The following is a 26313-nucleotide window of genomic DNA, read 5'->3' on the forward strand; positions in this document are numbered from 1 at the left end:
CAGTAATATTGTGAAATGTTACAATTTAAAATATATATATTTTTTTTCAATTTTAGTATTTCATAAATGTAATTTATTCCTGTAAATATTCAAAGCTGAATTTTCAGCAGCCATTACTCCAGTCTTCAGCGTCACATGATTCTTCAGAAATCATTAATATGCTGATTTGGTGCTCAAGAAACATTTCTTATTATTATCAATGTTGAAAACAGTTGTGCAGCTTAATACAAAAAGAACAGAATTTATTTGAAGTAGAAATCCTTTGTAACATTATAAATATCTTAACTGTCATATTTGATAAATGTGTCCATGCTGAGTAAATGTATTAATTCTTTAAAAAAAAAAAAAAAATACTGACCCCACTGAATGGTTGTATTTTGTGTTTTATTGATTTTGTTTTATCTAATATATTTCCAATATATTATATAAACTCCAATATATTTATGGAGTTTGTCTGACTCACAGGCTCCAGATGTGTCTCTGGTTCCGCTGTATCAGAGGCTGGTTCTAAAGAGTGTGTCCTCCTTGAACCTCTCTATGGAACTGACCCTGCGTGAGCCCTTTGGATTGTGTGATTATGACGGGGATGAACTGTTTACAACCTCAAAGGTAAACAGGTTAAGTATAGTTGCTGTTTGTTTACAAGTAATGGCAAGTGTAACTGCATTGTATTGGGAAAATAAAAATCTTAAAATGGCATTTATTTTATTTTATCCTATTGTTGCACATCTATGCATGCAAGTGTGCAGGTAAGATTTTAATGCTTTCCATTACTTGACCCGTGCATCTGAAGTTTTAGTCTTTCAGGCGGAGTCTAATAGTTCTTCTCTTTCTGTAGAGTCTGGTGCTGGCAGTCGGAGCTCAGAAAGAGCTGTGGGTGCGTTTCAACCCCATGTACCGACAGGACCGTCTCACCCGTGTGGTTGAGGATGTGCTGGAGTTCTGCTATCATGGCCACCCTCAGCAGGATCAGGTGGTGCTGAGGGGTGAGGTTCACTTCCCTAATCTCAAGTTCTCCAGCACCACACTGGACTTTGGCTGCATTCTCAACAACACAAAATCCTGTCTCAAGCTCACCATGACCAACTGCAGCCCACTCTGTGTTTCCTACCGTTGGGCCTTCCTGGTAGACCGACAGCAATGCCATATTGGGTATGAACAACACAAACATGAGTATCAAATAATAAATCTAATCTTAAAGTTGCTCTAAGCGATGTCACACGTTTTTTAGGCCAATTTTTTTTTGTCACATACAGCAAACATCTCCTCACTATCTGCTAGCTGCCTGTCCCCTGAACACACTGTAAAAATACGCAGTCTCAGTCTGTAGACAGCCCAGGCTCCACAAACGGCTACAAAAACAAACTGGGCTAACCCGCACCACGAAACATAAACTGTTCCAGCCAATAACCGACAAGAAGGATATGGAGGTGGGGTTTGGGGGCAGAGCCGTCGCATAGACTGTGCGAACTGTGCAACCGCACAGGGCCTCGCGCCAATAGGGGGCCTCGCAATCCTGCTGTTTTTTTTTTTGTTTTTGTTTTTTTGTTTTTCCAACACTTTTTAAAACATCTCGCGGCACGAATGTAACAATTCTACAATTAAATAAAACATATCCAGTTAACTGGCAGAGCATTTCGTTCGTTTTTTTTTTTAAATAAAAAGAAGATCTAGCGCTGAAATGTGTTTTTTAAATCAAGTGATCAAAGTGCTCGTTGCCGCTGCGATCAGTGGCGCGGATACATTTTCTCGTGTGGCTTGCGCACACGCCGCACTGTCTTCACTCGACGCGCGCTTCAATCCGTTGTGGATACTCTAACATAATGCACACAAATGTGTCCCTGCTTGATATACAACCACTGATTAACATAATCGGTTTTGATGAGAGAAAAAAAACTAACGTTATACGAGAAAAATAAAACCATACGAGAGCGGATTCGAATCTACGACCTCTGGCACTCTAGGCGAAAGTTCTACCACTGGACCATTAAGATACACGTTATTGCGTAGGCGGATTCTCGATGAAAATTATCCGGCTGACTTGAAAAGCCATTCGTGGTTGCACAGTTGATTTTTTTCCCCTCTGAAATAAATAGCAAAAAGTCATAGCTGAGACTATGTGCATGATTATGCTGTATTATTCTACTTGATAAAAACGTATTGCAGCAAGATTATGCGTGCAAAAGAGTTAGAACAGCTACGTCCGTGTGACTGTAATTCATGCGCAATATAGGCCTACACATCAAAGAGCAGGGCCTCGCATTTCAGGTTCGCACAGGGCCTCGCACCCCACCAGCGACGGCACTGTTTGGGGGGTTAGTGTGCGGATGAGGAGGGAGAGTCTAGCTAGCCTCCGTTTTGTTTGACAATATTTCAAACGTCAACAAGAAGTGACGTCACCCAACATCGCTTAGAACACCTTTAAAGGGATAGTTTACCCAAAATTGAAATATCTGGCATTTTTTACTCTCCCTCATGAACCACAAGAGAGGATATTTTGAAGAATGTCTGAAGTCCAGTTTATGTCCATAAAATGTGATTTGTAGTCTTTTGGCATTAACTAAAATGGTTAGGAGCACAGGGACACCTCTCCAAAGAATGAATTTGGCTGTGCTGTGCTTTAATTCCAAGCCGGTGCATTTTAATGTAGTCCACTGCAGAAACAGGGATAGACTGTTTGGACTTAAGCTGATATTTAGCAAGTCAGAGGCTGCATAAGCGAATTCTTGAGAGAAATGTTCAAGGAGTATTGATTTTCGGTTGACAAAAAAACAACAACATAAAATAAATAATTAAATTGGAGGGAATTAAACAAAAAGCCCCTAAAGATTAAGCAATCGATGCTTTATTTCAGCACTCAGATGTTAAAGACAGACAGATGTCCAGTCAAGCCTTCCAAGCCCTGAGAGGAAATGCAATAACTTTCTATAACTGAATAAACGGGTGATGATGTATGACAGACTGATGCAACCAAAATAACATTTTTTTTTTCAATTTTAGTATTATAAATATTCAAAGCTGAATTTTCAGCAGCCATTACTCCAGTCTTCAGTGTCACATGATTCTTCAGAAATCATTAATATGCTGATTTGGTGCTCAAGAAACATTTCTTATTATTATCAATGTTGAAAACAGTTGTGCAGCTTAATACAAAAAGAACAGAATTTATTTGAAGTAGAAATCCTTTGTAACATTATAAATATCTTAACTGTCATATTTGATAAATGTGTCCATGCTGAATAAATGTATTAATTCTTTAAAAAAAAAAAAAAAAATGACTGACCCCAAACTGACCGGTTGTATTTTGTGTTTTATTGATTTTGTTTTATCTAATATATTTCCAATATATTATCTAAACTCCAATATATTTATGGAGTTTGTCTGACTCACAGGCTCCAGATGTGTCTCTGGTTCCGCTGTATCAGAGGCTGGTTCTAAAGAGTGTGTCCTCCTTGAACCTCTCTATGGAAAGCCCCTAAAGATTAAGCAATCGATGCTTTATTTCAGCACTCAGATGTTAAAGACAGACAGATGTCCAGTCAAGCCTTCCAAGCCCTGAGAGGAAATGCAATAACTTTCTGAATAAACGGGTGATGATGTATGACAGACTGATAGGGGCTTTAGGGGCTTTTTATTCAGATGCAGCTGACAGCTCACACTTTGCTGATAGGAGTGAATAGTGGAGAAGCATGTGATTAAATAATGGGTCATCAGCATTTACAGTCTCTGAGGTGTTCAAATGGAGCTACTTAGAATAGCTGTCAAACATTTGATCTGTGTTTTAAAACAGAGCATTCAGTGCCCTATAGTGGAACCATTGCAGAAACTGAGTTAGTCTTTAGAGTCGAACCAGTGTTTAATTTCAATTAAAATGAAAATATTTAAATATTAAAAATTTGTTAGTCGTTATAGTCATAGTTTTTGTCTTTTAATGAAGTCATATTCTGTAATTATAGATGTAATTTTAATCCATTTTACTCTGACTAAAATACCATTTAATTTTAGTCATTGAAAATTAAGTCATTAAAAAATGTTTATATATTAAACATTTATTAACATTTAACACAAACATGTTAAAAATCATTTTTGATGTAAAAACTGATGTCCTAAAATAACATGGAGTTTACAATTTTAAAACAATGTTGTGAATGTTTTTTAGTAATTCATCATCAGTGTGTTGTGAAGAGACTTACATTCTGACTAGCCAACCTGATCTCATGAACTATTTTACAAGGTGATGATTTCCTATGAATTTTTACGATGTGATTCGTATGGAAATATATGATATGTGAAAAGTAATAAAGGTCCTCCCCTAAACCTAGCAATCAGTGGGGCATAAGCAGATCACTCGAAAACAAATGAATGAGCTACAAATTCACACAAATTATCCACCAGTTCTCCAAAATGTAAAACGGTTTGAATAACTTGTGCATTATCCGTTATTTTGTAGAGATACAGTTGTAATCTTATATATTTATGTTGTATATACAGTATTTATCTGATTAATCTCAAATATATAGGATGCGTTAGGTCGAATTAATTCAATTTACCAGTTATACTTCACTGTTCAGATTCAGCTATACAAGCGGGACAATTCTTGACATTGTTGTGTCATTGTGTGATTATATTATTTGAAATAAGCCAATAATAAAAAACATAGTAGTGAATTGTTAATATCTTGTGGTAAAAAAAAATTCTTATTGTATTTTTGCTATATTTGACAGCATGTTTTAATTAACATTTAATTATCGCAACAATGTGCGTTTTTCATCTCGTTTTATAGGTCCGTATATTTAAAGGGTAACTCTCGCCAAAATGCAACCTAGGGTCTTTTTGTTAATCTACCCGAGGCAAACTTTTGTTTAAAAGCATAATTAGAATGGAAACGCCACTTTTAAGTTTGACTGTATTTTCGTTTTCGGTCAAATTACCTTTTGAATGGGAGTGCATGGGGCACTTCTATGATAGCATCAAAATTTTTTAAAACACTAAGAAGGCTTGACACAGCATGAAACTTTGCTCGAAGTATCACCAGGGGCTATTATATATCGACTATTTTTGACTATCAAAATGCCGGCGGACAGAAACAACAACAGCTACATTGAGTTGTTCAAAATCTTTCTTTTTAGTAAACTCTGTGTACACAAACAATGTTCTCAATGCTCGAGTTCATGAGTAGAGCCCCTGGTGATACTTCGAGCAATGTTTCATGTTGTGTCGAGCCTTCTTAGTGTTTTAAAAATAGCGATTTTTGATGCTATCATATTTACTCCCATTCAAAAGACCGAAAGCGAAAATACGGTCAAACTTAAAAGTAGAGTTTCCATTCTAATTATGCTTTTAAATGAAAGTTTGCCTGTGGTAGATTAATAAAAAGACCATAGGTTGCATTTTGGCGAGAGTTACCCTTTAACACACTTCCAGCTTTACACACATACTCATGGTCTCCTGGTTGGAAAATAAAATAGTTTACACAACGCTTCATTTTAAATCTCAGCTGTTGATAGCTGTGGGTTGAGTTTTTATAGTTTTAAATTGTTGTAGTGGCTGCCATGTCCTGCGTCGGATTAATCGATATATCCTCCGTGGGGCTGCAGTGCAAGCCAGTGAAGATTAATCACTTTCCACACTACTATTCGCTTCCCACCTCGTGCATGATCCAATAAGACTATGACCTTTCCTATCATTATCGCAGGGTTTTTAGCATGCATTGTCCAGCCTGCTAATTAAAAGCCTATCAGTAATTAAACCAAGAGCAAAGCCGCTATTATTGGACCACTTGGTTGATCCATTCGGGCTCCCGGCACATGGCGGATTTCTTGCTGATGGACAGTTTCTTGTGGTGTCTGCGGCTGATATAAGACTGATTACTTTTTTCCTTCTTTTCTGGTAGGTTTTTTAACGAGACGAGCCAGGGGACTGAAGGAGACGCTGGGGGGAAAAGAAAGGAGAGTGGGGAGGCGCAGAGGGAGCTGTTAGAGCAGAGAGAAGCTGACGGCAAGATGGACCCAAACAGGTCTGAGAACAGCTTCTGTGTGATACTAGAGGCTGACAACTCCCTGAAGCCTCTCCGATAATAAGCAGGAATTATGAGGATACATATAAAGGGGGATGTTTACCCGAATCTCATCATGTTAGCAGACCTTTGAGTATTACCTCAGCTCCTCACTGGTTCTCCAAGTTGATAATGAGAGAACGAAGCGTAGCCTCCTACAGAATCATTAGATTGCTCAAGAGCACCCATCACGTACGCACTCATATCGAGAAGGGCAGGTAAAAGTGAGGCGCTATCTGAGCGTTTGTTTAGCGTAACGAGCGTTTCTGGCAGCACATGTCTCTTGAGAGACTTCAGCCTTTGAGAACACCTGCACCAGACTTCCCTTCACTGCGTTGTATCTGAAACGCTCTCAGCACTTTCATTTGTTCTATGCCCTCAACCTGGTTCTAGAGATGTTGTTGAACACGCACACATTTTAAAACAAATACCATTCAAGCATAACAGTTGTACTTTTTCAGATGGATTTTAGAAGGATTTTTTTTTTTTTCTAGATATGACTGGTGTTTTTAATTTCCAGGGGTCCTGTGGAGCTTATTCATTATCTGTACTAAGCAATCGCCTCCTGGTTTATCCAAAAAAATGAAGTTACATCTTTTGATTAACAGTGCCCCCTGCTGACTCCATTTATAATGACACCCACTGTCCCAGCCTGCTCAGCTTCAATACAACATTCCATCTGAATAGTTTTTACAAGATTTTTGATTTGCTTTATTTCTGAAAGCAAAATATTATGACGCATTGATTCCATCAACACTTATCCTGAATGAGGCACTTAGTCTATTCTTTTCCCTTTCTTCAGAGCCTGAGATTTTCTGTGTAAACTTTTCTTCTGATAAATTACACCTGTTAAATTATTTAATGCTTTCTGTAATTAACGGCCATCTTGACTCAATTTAGTTTCCGCCTGACCCTTAAGGCGGAACAAGAACGTGAAGTTAGAGAGATGGAGATCTAATGATTGGTGAAAACCACTAATAATGTGTCATTGTTTATATTTTTGCAGGGAGACTGATGTAATCATGCCTCAATTGGAAGAGGATGAATTGCATCATGGTAGTGGACAAGAGCAGAATAGGACCTACTCAACACGGCCAGTGAGCACAGAGCTGGAAAGCAAACCCATCAATCTCACAGCCAATGGGCATCCAAGTGTGAGTGTGAAAGAGGTCTGTATAACCTTGCGTTCGTCCCAATATGTTGATATATTCTCTAAAAGTATTATACATTTTGAAGCTGCTCTTTTTCATTCTCATCTATTTCATAGGTGTTTGATATCTCCTCACTGTATGGGGAACTACAGCCTGGTGACACCAAGCTGGTGACCTTCTCATTTCTTGGTCACGCTGACATCAGCACGCATGTATTGGCATTGTGTGAGGTGGAAGGAGGGCCCACCTATGAGATCACACTCAAGGGTCAGGCTTCTTTTGTTTCGTATACACTGGACACAAATGACATTGACTTTGGTTTACAGGTAAGTTCACACTTTCAACAAAATAGCAATATGATTAATTCAGCTGCAATCTGTATAGATGAAAGGGATTTGTTCTCTGTTTCCCCCCTATAATCATAGTTGTTTGACAATGTAGCTGAAGCAGAGCTCATTTTGATGAACACAGGGAAAGTTGCATTTGATTTCTCTTCTCTAACTGGAGAACCAGGACTCTCTCTGGAGCAACTGTTACCTGGTCAGCCTCTCATCATTCCCAGCAAGGTGAGATGTTCTTCATGTTTTAAAACACTGATTACTTTTCTTCCTATCAAATTTGTGGCCCAAGTGCATCATGTGTCATGGTTGTGTTTCTTCTGAAGGGTCACCTAGAGCCGTATGCAGAAATGAGGCTCAGTGTATACTACCTTCCAGGAATTCCAGAAGTCTTTCACAAGACCTTTCAGTTGCAAGTGGCCTTTTATGAGACTGAAGTCATTACTGTAAGAGGAGAGGGTATTTTCCCTCGACTGTGTCTGGACCTTCCTAGAGACCTGAGTAAGTTGCTGTCGGTCATACACTTCCTTTCAAAAGTTTGGGGTCAGTAAGATTTTTCTTTTTAAAGGAAATTAATACTTTTATTTAGGAAAGATACTTTAAATTGATCACAAGTCACTATGAAGAAATTGTATAATTTTACAAAACATTTTCTATTTCATATACATTTTTAGAATCCTAAAAAAAGTATCGTTTCTACAAAAAGATTATCAGCACAATGTTTTCAACATTGACAACAATAAGAAATGTTTCTTGAGCACCAAATCAGCATATTAGGATGATTTCTAAAGGATCATGTGACACTGAAGACTGAAGTAATGATGCTGAAAATTCAGCTTTGCCGTCACAAGAAAAAATAGCATCTTGTGGTTATAGAGCAAATAGTGCAACTATTATTGAGGAAGGAGTGCTGTGTTGCTCTCTGATTACCTATTGATCGGATTCTTTGTTTTACTAACACAGGCAGTTTGTACTAAATAGAGAAGAAATAGCAGACTTTGTTGCTCGAGATATTTTTACATCATAAGGTCAATACTTTGACATTAGCCGAAGTCACACTGTAAGGCCTATAATAAGACATTGTTGAATTTGTAATAGCAATTTGTAAGATGATTTGATTTTGAACTAAAACATTAAATTGTTTTACTGTTGCTTTTTCTTTAAAGGTGCCTAAATCATAGGTGCTTATGATTGACTGTACTAAATCGTAAAAATACCATGATTTGTTTGCAGAGATTTAGGAAACATGCTTGCTCAAACACTTGTTTCTCTGAAAAACAGTGCTAGAGAGTCCTCAATCTGGCAAGTGCCAAGTTTGAGGAAGAGGGTGCAGGAGAAACAACTCTCTAAACAAAATTGGTAATAGGTCTATTATGTGTGAAAGTAATTCAGCATTTGCATTACCTATCTTTGAAATTCCTGCAAACATTGTGCATCCTGTACAAATTGACAAAATTACAGACATCCATTTGTGTACACTACACACATGTTCTGAAATGAAATCTCATTTGAATAGGGCTTTCGGAAGAGGCTATGAAACCTTATTAAGGTGTTTTCTGTTCTCTGGCTAGATGCAGAGATATATGGTTCTTTGCTAGAGGAGGCAAAAGACTCGGTGGAGAATGAGAAATTAAGGGAAGGGGTGTTGAGCAGGCCTGTCACAGTAAAGGAGGAGATGCCACCTGAAGACGACTACATTCCCACTGTGAGTGTCTGTGATAATTGGACATCCCTCTTCCTAGCTTACCCATAAATTACTTGTGTAATCCATTAAACTCCCATGAGAATAGCCATCATTACAACTTTATATGTATATATTTGTGTGTGGTACTATAAATAGTGTCCTTATACGTGTGCCATAGTATGATGCCCTGCTGCAGATGGAGTTAGAACGACTCCTTGTGAAGGAAAATGCCATGGCTGTTCAGAAACAGCACCAAGTCACTGATCTAAGAGCAACTGGGTCCCCGAACAACTGGCTCAAGAAGTTGTGCAAGTAAGTCTATTCATGTAGAAACCTTTCATTTTTTACAAGCGATCAATGCGTGTGTCTGATAGACCTTCTCTTTAGGTTAATCTTGCCTGAGTACACACTGGACTTTGGGTATGTCATCAATGGCAGCATCGTGACCCACATTGTCAAAGTAACCAACACTTGTCCAGTGGCTGTATCTTTCAGAGCTGACAAGAGCTCATTGGCAGGCACAGGTTGGTCCAAACCGCAGAATGTTCAATAGATTTAAAATAGCCAGAGATTATTGTTCTGGACATCATCCATTTCAGCGAAACAGATGTTTGAGTAGGTGTCAATCTTTGTGATGTGTTTAGATTGTTCATGAAGCTTGTGGCTTGATTAAAATTGAACTTTTTCTATGAGTGTTATTATTCCAGTATGTTAGTATCGGCAAAGCCTAAAACAGAATTGTTCATTATAGCTTTATTGAGGATCCACTGCATTAATATTCATTCTTTTCTCTCACAGGGTTTAGTACAGAATTGGACAGGGTGAAGAATTTGCCCTTCTCTGAGACAGAGACGTTTGAAGTGAAGTTTGATACCCGTGAGGCCAATCTGGGAAAGATCAATGCAGTTATGCCCATACAGGTTTGATGAAAGCAACATTAAATATCTGAGACGAAGTACAGGATGAAGATAAAATACTGTATTGACTTTTCATGCCTGATGAGATTACAAACATTCACTATCATAATCATTCACTCATACAGACTTGTGCAGAAAAAGCTAATACAAATAAATGTTATGGCAAAATAAATAAGAAATATAAATTTTCATTTAACAAATGGAAGCAAAATTGTGAAATTTAAAAATTTGTTACATTTTTATTCAACTTCTCATGCATTATTATGCTGATAATATAAAATATTTGTAATAAAAATGTATTCAATTAGCTACAATTTATCAGTTAATTTGATACATTTTGCATATTGTTTGTACAGTACACACCGCTATGTTTATTGTACATTATAGCCCCTTTTGTTGATTTTCTGTGTCACTAAATCCTGTGTTTGACAGGTGACTAAGGGACCCCAAGTGCAGATGTGTTTATGTGCAGAGGTCACCATGTCCTTCCTCACAGTGTCAACAGACACACTGCAGTTCGACACCATCCAGTGTGGCCTGTGCCAGGTGATCACGGTCCAGCTGTACAATAACGGGCTAGTGCCCTGTGAGTGGAGTATCAGACAGGAGGAACAGCCAAAGAAGGTACAAGCCTTTTACACTACAAGCAAAGGGCCAAAGTAATTTTTTTCTTTTGAATAATATGCACTATTTATTCACAGAATGAATATGATCATGTATTGAAAAAGTAAATAGAGTCCGTTTTGATTTAATGCTGGGTCTGAGGTTCATTTCCATCATTATTAGCTGGTTTAGTAATGAATTATATATATCTACTGGATATTAAAGCATGTTGGCCGTAGGGCTGAGATTCATTTGTCTTTATGGCATGTTTGCTGCTTCTAGTTTTAGATCAGGCTGCAGTATGAGGTTTACTTCAGTGCTCTTACCATTTGTTGTTATAATGTTTTTTCCTCGGATAAAATATCTAGTTTTTGTTTTGATTAAATAAGTGGAAATTTATCCCAGATGTTCTGTTTTCTGTTTTGGTTTTGTGATAAGATTGACAAACACATCCCAGTGCACCTCAGATGGCAGGCTCTTCTGAAAAAGCGACCTCCTCCTGTTGTCTTTGAGTCATTGCCCTCCGATGGCACACTCTATCCTGGTGACAGAGCCAACATGCAGGTCAAATTCAGCCCAGCAGAGGCGGTAAAGTCAACCACAGACACTAGATACTGTATGATTACACAATTATTAGTTTTTCATATACACTACTGGTCAAAATTTTGGGAACAGTAGGATTTTTTTGTAAAGATATTGATACATTTATTCAGAAAGTGTGCTATAAATTGATCAAAAGTTACAGTGAAGCAAAATGTTATAAGAATAATGATGCAATGTTACAAAAGATTTCAAATTGATGCTCTTCTTTAGAAATTTCTATTCATAAAAGTTTCCACAAATATATTAAGCAGCACAACTGTTTTCAACATGGATTTAACAACAATAAATGTTTCTGAATGATTTCTGAAGGATCATGTGACACTGAAGACTGGAGTAATGGCTGTCAAAAAAAAAAATACAATTAAAATAAACAGTTGTTTTAAATTATATCAATATTTCACAGCATTGCTGTTTTTTTACTGTATTTTTGATCAAATAAACACAGCCTTGGTGATCTTTTTTAAAAAACATGAAAAAATCATATCAACCCTAAACTGTTGAACAGTACTATAAATAGTGATGAATGGGACTTTCTAATGTTTTCTTTAGTTTGAGTCAATCTAACGACATTTTAGCCAAATACACGTTATATTTAAAATACTTAGTGACAAAGAACATTATCATATTTCTAACACATCAGTTTACCATGTTGAATTGTATTCCTTAAATCAGGATGAAGGCACCTCTATTGAGTGCCGTAATATCATGACTTATGAATAATTCCAATATATTGTTGTGTTGCCTGCAGTTGATATGCAGGCCAGCTGTATGTTTTTATTCATAAGCTTGATTGCTTCCTCTTTTCTTATGTGTTCCCTTCAGAGGACGTACAGTCAGAGACTAGTGATAACAGTGGCTGAGAGCACTCAGAAGATCCTGCTGCTGGCCCAAGGACAAGGAGAAGAGCCTCAGGAGTTTTCCTCCTCAGAAATAGATATGGCGTCCATCCTACCCTAAAAATCCAGTTCAGTCATGAAACTCTAGAGTCTAGAGGGTGCAGGCTGATTGGTCCTTTACATGCAGTCTGCAAGGAATCACATTATTACCGCATGACACAAGCTGATTGGCCTCTGCTGATCCTGCAGCCAATGAGATTGCTTGCTCAACATTAAAATAGTCTGATTCATTGTTTGCATTGTTTGTTTCCTCTGAAATTAACATTACCATTTAATTTTTTATAAATGTTTCCAAAAATACATTATCTGAGCTATGTTATTAATTACTTCATTTATATATGAGATTTAAATATTTATATATTTATTTCTCCCAAAGAATCTTATTTCTCAACAATGACTTTAGGGGTTCCGGTGACATGGCGGCAGCTTGATTGAGTTCGCTCATACCTCCCCCGAAATTAACTCTGTACTTCGTCTATCCTACATTTAAAGAAGAAAATATGATTGGCAGTGAAAATTGAGGTATGAACCTCCGCTCTGGAACGCATATGGAGTTTAATAAGCATCAGTCAAAGAAGAAAACTGCAAATATACAAACTGCTGGAGAAGCAAACAGCATGGCTGACTTAAGTGAAATGCACAAACTGTTTGGCGAGTTAAAAGATTCTTTAAGCAATGAGTTCAAAGGACTAAAAGATGAATTGAAAGAGTTTCGTCAAGAGACTGAGTATGATATAACAATGATTATGCAACAAACAGCTGATTTGAACCAAAAGCTGGACGCGACAACAACGCGCGTTGATCAGCTGGAAGCCCGGATGAGTGATTTGGATGATGCCGAGGCTTTTAATCAGAAAACTACGAAATGGATGAAGTCTCGAATTGATAAACTTGTTGAACAGATGGATTACTTGGAGAATAAGTCTAGACAAAATAATTTGTGCATTTATAACGTAGCTGAAAAGAGTGAAGGAAGGGAGTGACATCATGTCATTTCTCGATCAGCTGATTGGAAAAGAACTTGGAGTACTGGAAGAATTGAACATCATTCGTGCCCATCGCACTTATCAAGAACGTAAAGAGACTTGGTTCGGCCGATTATTGTCGCCTTCCTCAATAATAGCACCAAACGCGTCTTGCAAGCTGCCTGGACAAGGAAAGAAGTAACGCTAAAGGACGCACAGTTTTACTTTGATCACGACTTTACCTTCAAGGTGAGACAACAAAGATCTCTGTACAAGTCCATCAGAGTACAGTTAAAGGCCCAGGATATCAAAACGCACATTCTGGCTCCTGCTAAACTAAAAGTTTTCAACGATGATGGGTCTACAACAATCTTTACCACTCCAGCTGCAGTAATAAAAGAACTGGAAGAAAAAGGATTATACAAAGCTGCTGATGAGAATCCTCGCTGATCAATGAACTCAAAACTGGAGGTATGAATGGAAAACATAATGGCTTGGACATTGATTTGGTAGTCTACTTATTTACTTAAGAATACAAATTAATAGCCTGGTAATACCAAACTCTGCTACTTCGCACACGTCATAACCAAACATTATGTGATTGGCTTACGGGTAACCAATGATTTTAAACTTCATTGGTTACCCGTAAGCCAATCACATAATGTTTGGTTATGACGTGTGTTATGCGCAGGCTCAACCGCATCGAACTTCCACTGTAAACACATGTATGATGCGAAAACAAAACCATCGAGTGAAATAGTGAACATGGCTGTGAACGACTTTTGCAGATTATGTGAAGTAAATCTACGCATCCACGGTACAATCAGCGTCTACGTCACAGCTCTCAGCCCGCCCTCTGTTCGTTGATTGGCCGGCTGTTTTGAGGCCGGAGGAAAACAGGAAGAAAGGACTGAGTACAGAAGCGAACTAAAATTGAGCGGAAGTACGAAGTCTGACGTAGTCAGGCTAACAAATTAAGCTCTTGAACTTTATTTTTGGTTACTTTTTTTGTTTATACTTTTTTCTTTGAAGAGACTTTTATTGAAGTGTTTAAGCAACAGTTCATTGGGAATGCCACTGTTTGTGTAAAAAAAAAAAAAAAAAGGATTAATAGTTGATTATGTCTTCTTGGATACGCAGTGATAATGTTGCTTTGAGACTGAATAAGCTTATTTAGGATATGCCAGAAAGCGATTGTTTGGTTATTGTAGGAATTACTATGAAAGGGGGAGGGGGCACTCCACAAGCTGCTTCAGGGTATGTAGCCTAAACAAACGTGGTTACATTGACCCTAAAACTCTTAGATAAAACAACGGTCACCAAAAGATATCACCTGGTAATGGGGTGGTGCAGTGCAGATGGGACTTTTTTGTTATATGTGAGTGTGTGGGTTTTGGATGTGTTAAATGTATTTTTTTTGTTTGTTTGTTTTTTTCTGTTGTTATTTTTTTATTCATAAATTCTACCTGTCATGTTAGCCTGAAGGGTTGCAAGAGTATTTTTTTTCTTTCTTTTTTTTTTTCTTTAAAAGACTACTATGGATAAATTATTCAAATTGATTACATGAAATGTTAAAGGTATAGGACATCCTATTAAAAGGAAAATAATACTCACAGCTCTCAAAAGAGAGAAAGTGGGAATAGCCTTATTACAAGAAACTCTAAAACTGAAAGAAAGTTTCTTTAAACTGAAGAAAGACTGGGTTGGACAGATTTTCATCTTTTAAACCAAACAGCAGAGGAGTTGCTATTTTGTTTCATAAACATACCTTTTGAATTAATTTATCAGATTTCAGATACAGAGGGAAGATATATTTTGGTAAATGGGAAAATTGGGGCAAACAGATAACTATACTTAATATATATGCTCCTAATACAGATACACCTACATTTATTTCTGATATGGTTTCTCTTCTGAATACACAATGTACAACATTTGGTTTGATGGGAGGAGATTACAACTTAACTCTTTCAAATTTGGATAGATCCTCACACTCTGGAGGTTCTAACCCTAAATCCGCAAAAATGTTGCGTGCTTTGGGATCAGAAACAGGGTTAATAGATGCATGGAGAGAAATTAACCCTAAAAAGGGATTCTACTTTTTTTCCCAATAGGCATAAATCTTATTCTTGTTTAGATTATTTTTTTCTTCCTAAAAAATGTACTAAGCTTGTTTCATCTTGTGAAATACATGAAATCTCTATATCAGACCATGCAATGGTCTCCTTGGAAATCACCTTAAATAAAGCTCACAAATCTAAAACGTGGAGATTTAACAACCTGTTATTAGAAGATGAAATGTTTTGCAAGAAAATGGATTGAATACTTTAATACCTATAATTTATCACCTGAAATAGCCCCATCCATACTTTGGGATGCAGAAAAGGCTACTTTGAGAAGACACATTATATAATACTCCTCTTATAAAAATAAAGAAAGAAAATCAATTACTAATGGTCTAAATGAAGAACTGTTATTTAGAGAAGCGTTACACAAACAAGATCAATCTGAAGAAAATTGGAACAAATTAGTTATAGCTAGAGCAAATTGGAACTGGAGCAAATTGGAACAAAAAATATGTATTTGAAACAAAAGATGCATGAATTTGGGAACAAACCAGGTAAACTATTGGCATATTATTTAAAAAAGGAACAAGCTAAGAGAACTATAATGGCCATTAAAACTGAAAATGAAGTAACATACGATTCATTAGAAATTAATAAACATTTTTTTGATTTTTATAGTGATTTATATAAACTAGATATTATGTGTGTATACATATATATATACATATATATATATATATATATATATATATATATATATATATATATATATATATATATATATATATATATATATATGTTAGTGCTGTCAAATCAATTAATCACATCGAACATAAAAGTTTTACATACTGTTTATTATATTTATTATGTCTGTGTGTATATGTATATACACAGACATTTGTATATACTAGTGCAAAATGCCCGTGCAAAATCAGTTTTTGTGTGTGTTTTTAGTAATTGTTGGTTTGGTGTGTTTGAGTGCTCATTGTTACAATTACACAGCAAAAGTTCAGTGACATTTTTATTTGTGCATGGTAGAAAGCACACAGTGAACGTCTCGGTTACGTATGTAACCCTTGTTCCCTGAGTAGGGAACGGAGACGTTACGTCAGTGACGACGAATGGGGTTTCACTTAGAAAGCCTCTCACCTTCGAGTATACAAAACGAGCCAATGGCAAGAAAATGCCATGGGTCTGCGGAATTTGCATAGCGTAAGTCCGCCCCATGTCGTGGGTATATAAGGAAGTACGCTGGCAACATGCAGATATGTTTCTTTGCTGAGGAGCCGAGACTGAACTCCGGCGTTCCAGCGATACAGCGGAAGTGGCAGGGAGACGTAACGTCTCCGTTCCCTACTCAGGGAACGAGGGTTACATACGTAACCGAGACGTTCCCTTTTGTGGTCACTACGAGTTACGTCAGTGACGACGAATGGGGTTCCCAGTCTAATCACGCCACCTCGGCTGTCTTCCAGTGCCCTGCGTAAGTCTGAGCTCCCTGTCGTGAGGCTAGCACGGACGAAGGACTCCTACATAACACAAGAATACCAGGGTACACTGGGAAGCATATCTCAGTGGATATATGCAATCAGTGCCAGCCCGAAGGTGGGGGGGGACTTAAGAATACACATATGACCCGGAGGGGCTGCATATGGAGTATCACTGGGGTGTCCAGCCGCAGGTGGAATATTTCAACCCCAGGGGTGGCAAGGTGGCTTGCCAAGGATACACATGTGGGGGTCGCCCAGAGGGGGAACCATGCTCATGGAGGCACCTAGCCAAGCGCGAAAGCTGCCGGTGGCATAACTCTGGCATTGACGTCGACAGTGCTGGAGGAACTCTGGGCCTGCGGGGAGGCTCATCTGAGGAGAATCTAGTACCGGCTGGTTGAAGCGAGTGCATGAGAAGAAACTGGCTCCACTCGGAGATTGTAGAATCTCGTGAATGTGTTAGGTGTTGCCCAGCCTGCAGCTCTGCAGATGTCTGTTAGCGAGGCGCCATGCACTAGAGCCCAAGAGGAGGCCACACTCCGGGTGGAGTGGGCCGTCACACCAAGGGGGCACGGTCGACCTTGCTGCTGGTAGCCAAAGCAATGCTGTCCACTAACCAGTGAGACAACCTTTGCTTGGAGAGAGCCTTTCCCTTCAGCTTCCCACCATAACAGACAAGAGCTGGTCTGAGGTCCTGAACACTGCGTTCTGTCTACGTAAGCACGGAGGGCGCGTACTGGACAGAGCAGTGCCAAGGTTGGGTCTGCCTCCTCCGAGGGCAGCGCTTGCAGGTTCACCACCTGGTCTCGAAAGGTTATGGTCGGGAACCTTGGGCACGTATCTAGGCTGGGGTCTCAGGATCACGTGAGAGTAGGCCGACCCGGATTCCAGGCACGCTTCGTCAACCAAAAATGCCTGCAGGTCCCCTACCCTCTTAATGGAGGCCAATGCAACCAGGAGCGCTGTCTTCATTGACAGGAACTTAAGCTCCACTGATTGCAGGAGGATTCAGTTTCATCGTTCCTCTCAGTAACCTGACGATCAGGTCATGCTTTCCAGAGGCTTACCTTCAACTGCATCGTGATGTGCAGCAATAGCGGCAACATACACTTTCAGGGTGGAGGGAGACAGCCTTTGCTCCAACCCTTCTTGCAGGAAGGAAAGCACGACACTGATCGGGCATTTCGTGGGTTCTTCACGTCGGGAAGAACACCAGTTGACGAAGAGGTTCCACTTCAACGCATAGGCATGTCTCGTGGACGATGCTCTAGCGGAAGTGATGGTAGCCACCACCACTGGCGATAGGGTACTCAAACCTGCCTCGTCCCGTCCAGGAGCCACACGTGGAGGTCCCAAAGATTGGGACGAGGGTGCCATAGGGTGCCCCGTCCCTGAGAAAGGAGGTCCTTTCTCAGAGGGATTGGCCAGGGAGGTGCTGTCGTGAGGAGTACTAGTTCACTTGGCACTTGTGCCAATACGGGGCAACCAAAATGACCTGCTCCTCATCCTCCCTGATCTTGCGCAGGCTCCTCACTGGGGGAAATGCATACTTGCGGAGTCGTAGCGTGCCCGAGCGTGCCCTCGGTCAGGGAATAAAACAGGTCGCAATGGGACGAGTCGTGGGAGGCAAACAGGTCTACCTGTGCGTCCCCGAACTGATCCCAAATCAGCTGAACCGTCTGGGGATGGAGTCTCCATTCTCCAGGGAGAGGCTGAACCCGTGAGAGCTCGTCGGCTGCACAGTTCAGGTCTCCTGGAATGTAAATGGCTCGAAGCGACCCCAGATGCTTCTGACTCCATATTAGGAGGTGGTGGGCGAGTTGCAACATACGGCGGGAGTATTGTATTGTCGCGGAATTGTCTGATCGGACTAGTACGTGCTGGTTCTTGAGCAACGCACGGAAGCGGTGCAGAGCCAGACGTACTGCAAGCAACTCGAGGCAATTGACATGCCAAAGGCGCTGGGGTCCTGTCCAGGAGCCCGCTTGCAGCATGTCCATTGCACATGGCGCCCCAGCCCGTGGTGGGCCCCAGCCCGTGGCAACAACATGCCTGGAATCTCGTTCTAAGGACACTCCAGCACGTAAAAAACTGAGGTTCGACCACAGGGTGAAGGTCTGACGGCAGGCTGGAGTCACTGGGACTCGTAGCGTGCCGTATTGCCATGCCCACCTCGGGACTCGATCGCGAAGCCAGTGTTGAAGCGGTCTCATATGAAGGAATCCAAGCGGCGTTGCTGCGGATGCCATATGCCCCAGGAGCCTCTGAAATAGTTTCAGTGGAACCGCACTCTTGGCCTTGTTAATTGATGGAGGCAAGTCAGCAGTGACTGTGCGCGCTTGCTCGTAAGCTGCACGCACATGGCGACCGAGTCGATTTTTATACCGAGAAAAGAGATCCTCTGCATGGGGCAAAGTTTGCTCTTCTCCCAGTTGACCCGAAGGCCCAGACGAGCTAGATCCCTGTGTTCGCAAACCTGGTCTCGAGAGTGAGCTAGGATCAGCCAGTCGTCGAGATAGTTCAGGATGCAAACCCTGTGTTCCCGTAGAGGAACAAGGGCTGCCTCGACGACCTTCATGAAGACGCGAGGAGACAGGGCTAGCCCGAATGGGAGAACCGCATACTGGTATGCCCGCCCCTCGAAGCAAACCGTAGGAACAGTCTGTGTCGAGGAAGAATGGAGACATGGAAGTAGGCGTCCTTCAGGTCGATCGCTGCAAACCAATCCTGTGGCTGCACACATAGAAAATGCGTTTAGCCGTGGCATCCTGAACGGCAGCCTGTGAAGGGAGTGGTTCAGGACGCGGAGGTCCAGGATTGGCCATAACCCACCGGAGCGGCACACACTGTCATCCACAGCCTCTTGGGGCTCGGAGGTAGGGGCATCAGTGCCGCCCTCCTGCATCCTCCTCCTGCCCGGGGCCGGTGAAGGCTTGAGGTGAGGAGCCGCAGGGAGGCAGCCTCGGCGGGAAGCAGACTAAGGAGACCGCACGGACGGATGACCGTTAGTGCAGAAGGCCTCAGTCTGCTTCAGGGGGGGTCGAAGGCTGTAGGGTACAGTCCTCAACCACACCGCCGAGGAGCCCAGCCTGGGGCATGGGGGAGCTGAGAAAATTAAATCTAAATTAAAATTAAATCCCCTCACATCAACCTGGCTGAGCCCATTCCTGGACCACACTTGTGGACATCACCTGGCCCAGGGATCACGCAGGTACCGATGTCGCCCGCAGAACGAGGTCAGTAGAGTGCGTGGCGGATTGACCAGCCTGGACATGGGAGGCATAGCGTCCCTGCGTGGGGGCGTGGTTGAGTTCTCGCATTCTGTCAGTGTTGGCCAGGGAAGGACCAGCATTCCACGGCGGCCTGGTCTGACAGAACTCCCGGGTCAGCACTGCCTTGAAGGCGAAGGCGACACACAGCACTGCATGCCTGTGCTACGATAGTGACAGAGAACATACAGCCCATGACCACCACGCGATCGAGTGCAGCGAAGGCGGAGGACGCCTGCAGGCTGCGATAAGTCACGGGGACTCTCGCGAGCTGAAGGCATCCTGATGCACGTCCGGGAGAAAGGCACTGGGGGCCAATCATCAACAAGCCTACAGCGCTCGGGGGGAGGGCAGCAGTGCTGAAGCGCTCAAGGAGACACACACACACTGTCGGCAGATCACTGCACAGATCAGCAGCAGGCAATGCGATCTCACTGGAACGCGCCGTCACACCAACACACTGAAGAGCCGCTCGTCTCGTAGAGTGAAGATGATTCAGAATGGCTTGTAGGAGTGAAGAGAACTCTTGGCTCCGAAGCGAAAACAGATCTGCATGTTGCCAGCGTACTTCCTTATATACCCACGACGTGGGGCGGACTTGCGCTATGCAAATTCCGCAGACCCATGGCATTTTCTTGCCATTGGCTCGTTTTGTATACTCGAAGGTGAGAGGCTTTCTAAGGGAAACCCCATTCGTCCTCACTGACATAACTCGTAGTGACCACGAAAGGGAACTCCGAGAAACGCTATGCTTGAGCAAACAGTTTGTGAATAGGCTACTACAAATGATGCCCGTGAAAGTGCATCACACTCTCCTATCTCTCCGTGCGAAATACGGGGGGCTCGACCCCCCGATTAACCCATGAGACCCCCTGAAAGCCTCAAAAGCAAAATTTGAAGGGGGTCTCAAATTTTGTCCAAAAAAAATAAAAAAAATTTTTTTATTGTCCCCAGTGTTAATTTCGTTAACGAAAAAATGTACGTTGACGACCTTTTTTCCCCTGACCAAGACAAGGTGATGAGAGACGAAACCCACGTAATTAAACAATAACTGTGACTATATCAACACATGCAATATCGTTGACAAAAAAAGACGAAACTGAAATGTGTTTAAAAAAAATAAAAACTTTTACCAGATTACAAAACCAGTTAATTTTGTCGAATAGAGGAGAAGACAACACATTACAGACTGTTTTTACGAGCGTTCATGCTTGCGGTTGCCAGATTTCAATAATTTAAACCCCAGTCAGAGCTTTTCTGTTAAAAGAGCACGTTTTCTACCCGGTCTTTTCAATAGTATCTGGCAACCATGTGTGTGCGCGAAACAATATCTGAAGAACTCACGATATCCTGGTCCAGCACCCCAGCATCCCTGAGTTGAGGAACTATGTCCACGCTCAGAGTGGTCGCCATAGAGCCACTGTCCAACATCCCCTGAAGCTCAACTTTGTCCTGTAGTAACACACTTGCATAAAACAAACTGCTACTCTGATCAACTTGCATGCTGTTCTGAAAAATCACTGTTTTTGTTTTGCCAATACTTCCACAGAAAAAGGAATAAACAGACTTAATATCAGTCTCAGATTACTACACAGCCCCACCTCTACCTCTGCCCGAAGGGACCTGCCTAGTTTCCCTGAGACGTGACTTTGTCTTGCTGACCAGAGCCCACCCTGTGACTGTCGCAGTTGTAGCTTGTGTGTCCAGCTGCAAAACACTAAACACAAGTTACATTTTACAATGGGTCGTTGTGCTGTGCTCTCTGCTTTGACATACTCTGCATTCTCTAATCTTATTGCCCGTTCGTTTAGGCCAGGTGCCACGCACAGACTGAGTGTTGCACACTAGCGCTTTTTCCAGCAAAGACAAGACTTTGTCCAATGCATTCTCGTCATTTACGCCCGTACCCTGTTCAGACTTAAAGGTGAGAAAGACACATCAACATCTGGCTCTGAAACAACCGTGGTGAATTGTTTGACACCTTGATTTGTCAACTTCTCCCGTTCTCTTAACAACTCGTCAAGTTGCTCTTGCACTCAGATGCATTCCATAACTGTACAGGTTTACTTTTGAAAACAAAAGCTAACTCCTTGTCAGGACAGTTACGAATGAACATAACTGCTACCTCTTTGCTCCTGTTATCCAGAGTCCTGCCTTCCCATCTTAAACTTTGCTTAGCTACATCTGCTGCCTTGTTTAGTCTTATCCAAAAATCCCAAGCACTCTCTCTGGGATATGGTCTTCTCACCGAATAGAAGTCCGCCAACGGGATACCCGAACTGCTCTAATCCCCGAAGTGCTGCTTCAAAACAGAAAATACAGAATCAACAGTTGGAGACGTTGAACCATTGCGCAGCCACACCCTCATTACATCTCTGGCCCGCCCCATAACTCTGTTCATTATCTCCTCAACCAGTTCAGAATGTCACCTCAAGTTTGTTCAAATATACCCTCATCATGTCTTCCCATTCCACAATTGAGTATTTGTCTGAACTATCTCCTCTAAAATGAGGTGGTGCTGCCACTTCAGCTCTCAGGACCAAGTTCATTTTCGATACATCAATAAATGTAGTATTTGATTGGTCAGTCACAAGACCACTGACACCTTCTTGGAACTTCTTTGTGAATGGAAAATTTGGAAATTCAGCATCAAAGCATCATGCTTTCTCTTATTGACTGCCCAAACTCAATACCAATTTGTTTAATTAGGTTACTCATTTGACCAGACATTTCTGACTCTTGAGGAGCACACTCAAAGTTACTGGCTGCAGCGATTGGACTACCACCCATTTCGACTCTTTCATAGGCGGAAACACCGACTGTTCTACCCCGACCTGTGCTACAGTACTCAGGATCCTCAAACAGCCTAGTTTTGTCAGGCGTATCCAGATGACTGCCCCGCCTCCTACCAGATGTAAACGTATTGTCCCACCCTAAATAGCTTTGTTTAGCAGCCATTCCTCTCAGGTGTCAGAAAATAGCCAAAACACACAAATTTTATTTTAATAAAACAAAATCCTAATAAAATAAAACCCTGTGTTTTAACTCAGAAAAGGAGAGAGAGAAAAAAAGAAGAAAATAGAAAATTTAAATAGTCCTTAAACCTCATATAATAAAGTTCACTTTTGTTTTACAGTCCTTCAAAAACCCAGTCAATTGATGATGCAAAGTACCTTCACCTAAACAGCACAGTCAAAACCAGTTAGTTGGCGACTCCTCGATGGTCCAGCACACTGCTTGCTTGATCCAGCTAAGCCACAACTCACTAGTCCAACTGTCTGTACATCTAAATGATCCACCCGCGTCTTCAGCGTCAAACTCTCGCAACAGTTCGTCAGCAATCTCTTCCTAGGCACAGCTCAAACTGTCTGACATTCAAACGCCACCGAAGAAACAACAATAGATGACTGAACAGATGACTGAAGTCCCGTCTCGCCTACAGCACCTCTCAGCGTCAAGTCATCTTCATTTATATAGCGCTTTTAACAATGTAGATTGTTTCAAAGCAGCTTTACAGTAGCAAATGGATAATTTAAGGTAACAGAGATTGTTTTGGCTTTATAGCGGTTCTTGAATTAAGATATTTTCCAGCTAAAGTTAGTTTTGATTGATTCCGTCGCAAGGATCATTAGATATTAAATTAGAGGCCACTAAGACAACATCATTCTCTCTACACAGACTTTAAACGCGAACCTGTGAGCGCATCAAGAATTAATTCTATAGTTATGCACATTTGAATATATGTGTGCAGGTTTGTAATTCCCTACAAACCCTTAAACTACTTGTCTGGCCTTAAAATTTTGATACAGAATTTTATCACTTCGGGGTAGATACGCAAAACTGAAATTATCCCGACAAAGCTTTATCTGTAGAGTGGGAAAGGGATCCTTCACAGGGAGAGACTAGTTGGCACTTCAGCACTGCGTTGTCATCGGGTCCAGGCGAAGGTCCTTTGTCAGATCTGTATACGGCCTGGATCCGACAGGCTGCGGAAAAACCTCGGGATAAACAAAGACACTAAAATTAGCGTAGATGCCATTCTTCTTATGATGTAACGAGTACATCAGGATTTATGGGAAGTGTTCCAAGTTCCTGCTGACCTAATCTATGCAGCCTAACATTGGATTATAGAAGTCTATAATGTATTATGTGTATGCTAGGTCAAAGAGATGTGTCTTTAATCTATCTTTGAACTGACAGAGTGTGTCTGCTTCCCGGACAATGGTAGGAAGTCTGTTCCAAAGTTTTGGTGCTAAATAGGAGAAGGATCTACCGCCAGCAGCCGATTTTAATATTCTAGGTATTATTAACTGGCCGTAATTTTGAGATTGCAATAGACGTGAAGGAATATAATGCCTATAATAATCTAGCCTTGAGGTCATGAACGCATGAACAAATTGTTCCGCATTTGTCAATGAGAGCATATGGCGTAATTTAGATATATTTTTAAGATGGAAAAATGCGGTTTTACAGATACTAGACACGTGACGTTCAAAAGAAAGATTGGTATCAAAGAGCACACCCAGGTTCCTAACCGACGACGAAGACGAAGACTTAACAGAGCAGCCATCAAGTGTTAGACAGTATTCTAGGTTATTACGTGTGGAAGTTTTTTGTCCAATAATTAGAATCTCTGTTTTTTCAGAATTTAGTAGTAGGAAATTACTAGTCATCCAGTTTTTTTATATCAGCTATGCATTCCATTAATATTGTGAATGGGTAGGTTTTGTTAGGTTTTGAAGAAATATAGAGCTGAGTATCGTCGGCATAACAGTGAAAGCTAATTCTATGTTTCCTAATGATATCTCCTAATAGTAGCATGTACAGAGTGAACAGTAGCGGTCCTACTACTGAGCCTTGTGGTACTCCATACTGAACTTGTGATCGATAAGACATCTCTTCATTTACTGCTTCAAACTGATAATGGTCAGATAAGTATGATTTAAACCATGCTAGTGCAATTCCACTAATGCCAACATAATGTTCGAGTCTATTTAAAAGAATGTTGTGGTCAATAGTGTCAAATGCAGCACTAAGATCGAGTAACACCAATAGAGAGATACAACCACGATCGGATGATAAGAGCAAATCATTTGTGACTCTAATGAGAGCTGTCTCGGTACTATGGTACGGTCTAAATCCGGACTGAAAATCCTCGCAGATATCATTTCTTTCTAGAAAGGAACAGAAAAGACAGATTCGAGATAGGTCTGTAATTGACTAATTTTGTATGATCAAGTTGCGTTTTTTTAACAAGCGGTTTAATCATAGCCAGCTTAAAGGTTTTTAGGACGTATCCTAGAGACAAAGACGAATTAATGATATTAAGAAGAGGATCTATGACATCTGGAAGCATCTCTTTCAGTAGCTTAGTCGGTATAGGGTCTAACATACATGTTGTCGATTTAGATTTGGCTAAATTCTAAAGATTTAGAGTTTGCAAAATTCTTCCTCTCCTATAGCAACGAATGAATCGAATTTTTCCTCAGGGAGACTACAATGCTCTCACTGATGCGATACTGTAGTAGACGGTTGCATAGTTATAATTTTGTCCCTGATATTATCAATCTTATAAGTGAAGAAGTTCATAAAGTCACTACTGCTGTGTTGCTTGGAAACTTCTGGGTTTGAAGCTTTCTTTTTCGTTAGTTTAGCCACTGTTTCAAATAAATACCTAGGATTATATTAATTTTCTTCTAATAGGGTTGAAAAATAAGCAGATCTAGCAGCTTTTAAAGCCTCTCTGTATGCAATCGAGCTCTCCTTCCATGAAACGCGAAATACTTCTAGTTTTGTCTTCTTCCAGTTGCGCGCCATTTTTCTGGCTGCTCTCTTAAGGGCCTGAGTGTGCTCGTTGTACCACGGCGTTGGACTATTTTCTTTAAGTGCAACGGAGCAACTGTGTCTAAAGTGCTGGAAAAGAGAGAGTTAAAAGTTTCTGTTGCAATACCAAGTTCTTCTAAGCTATCTGGGATGCTGAGATGATGAAACTGATCAGGAAGTTTATTGATAAACCAAGTTTTAGTGGCAGAAGTGATAGGTCTAACATATTTGTAACACGGAGTCGGCTTTGCAGCCTTCGCTAAATGTAATTTACATGAGACTAGATAATGACCTGAGATGTCATCGCTCTGCTGCAGTATTTCAACGGCATCAACATTGATTCCATGTGATAATATTAGATCTAGAGTATGATTACGACAATGAGTAGGTCCTGACACGTGTTGTCTAACTCCAATTGAGTTTACAATGTCTTTAAATGCCAATCCCAATGCA

General features: G+C 40.8%; 1 protein-coding gene across 1 annotated transcript in view; it reads left to right on the top strand.

Moving 5' to 3' along the window:
* LOC307160256 (hydrocephalus-inducing protein-like) overlaps positions 1-12479 on the top strand; it is a 57363-nt gene extending 44884 nt beyond the window's left edge. Inside the window, exons 22-35 of the mRNA XM_079874202.1 lie at positions 466-609; positions 839-1152; positions 5894-6016; positions 7062-7224; positions 7323-7532; positions 7632-7772; positions 7871-8045; positions 9116-9249; positions 9407-9540; positions 9616-9752; positions 10027-10148; positions 10578-10769; positions 11187-11336; positions 12174-12479. Coding sequence (XP_079730328.1) covers positions 466-609; positions 839-1152; positions 5894-6016; positions 7062-7224; positions 7323-7532; positions 7632-7772; positions 7871-8045; positions 9116-9249; positions 9407-9540; positions 9616-9752; positions 10027-10148; positions 10578-10769; positions 11187-11336; positions 12174-12308 — 2274 coding nt within the window. The 3' untranslated portion in view covers positions 12309-12479. The remainder of the gene's footprint in view (positions 1-465; positions 610-838; positions 1153-5893; positions 6017-7061; positions 7225-7322; positions 7533-7631; positions 7773-7870; positions 8046-9115; positions 9250-9406; positions 9541-9615; positions 9753-10026; positions 10149-10577; positions 10770-11186; positions 11337-12173) is intronic.
* The last annotated feature ends 13834 nt before the right edge of the window (positions 12480-26313 follow it).

Source organism: Squalius cephalus (assembly GCF_949319135.1).
Source record: "Squalius cephalus genome assembly, chromosome: 6".
NCBI lineage: Eukaryota > Metazoa > Chordata > Actinopteri > Cypriniformes > Leuciscidae > Squalius > Squalius cephalus.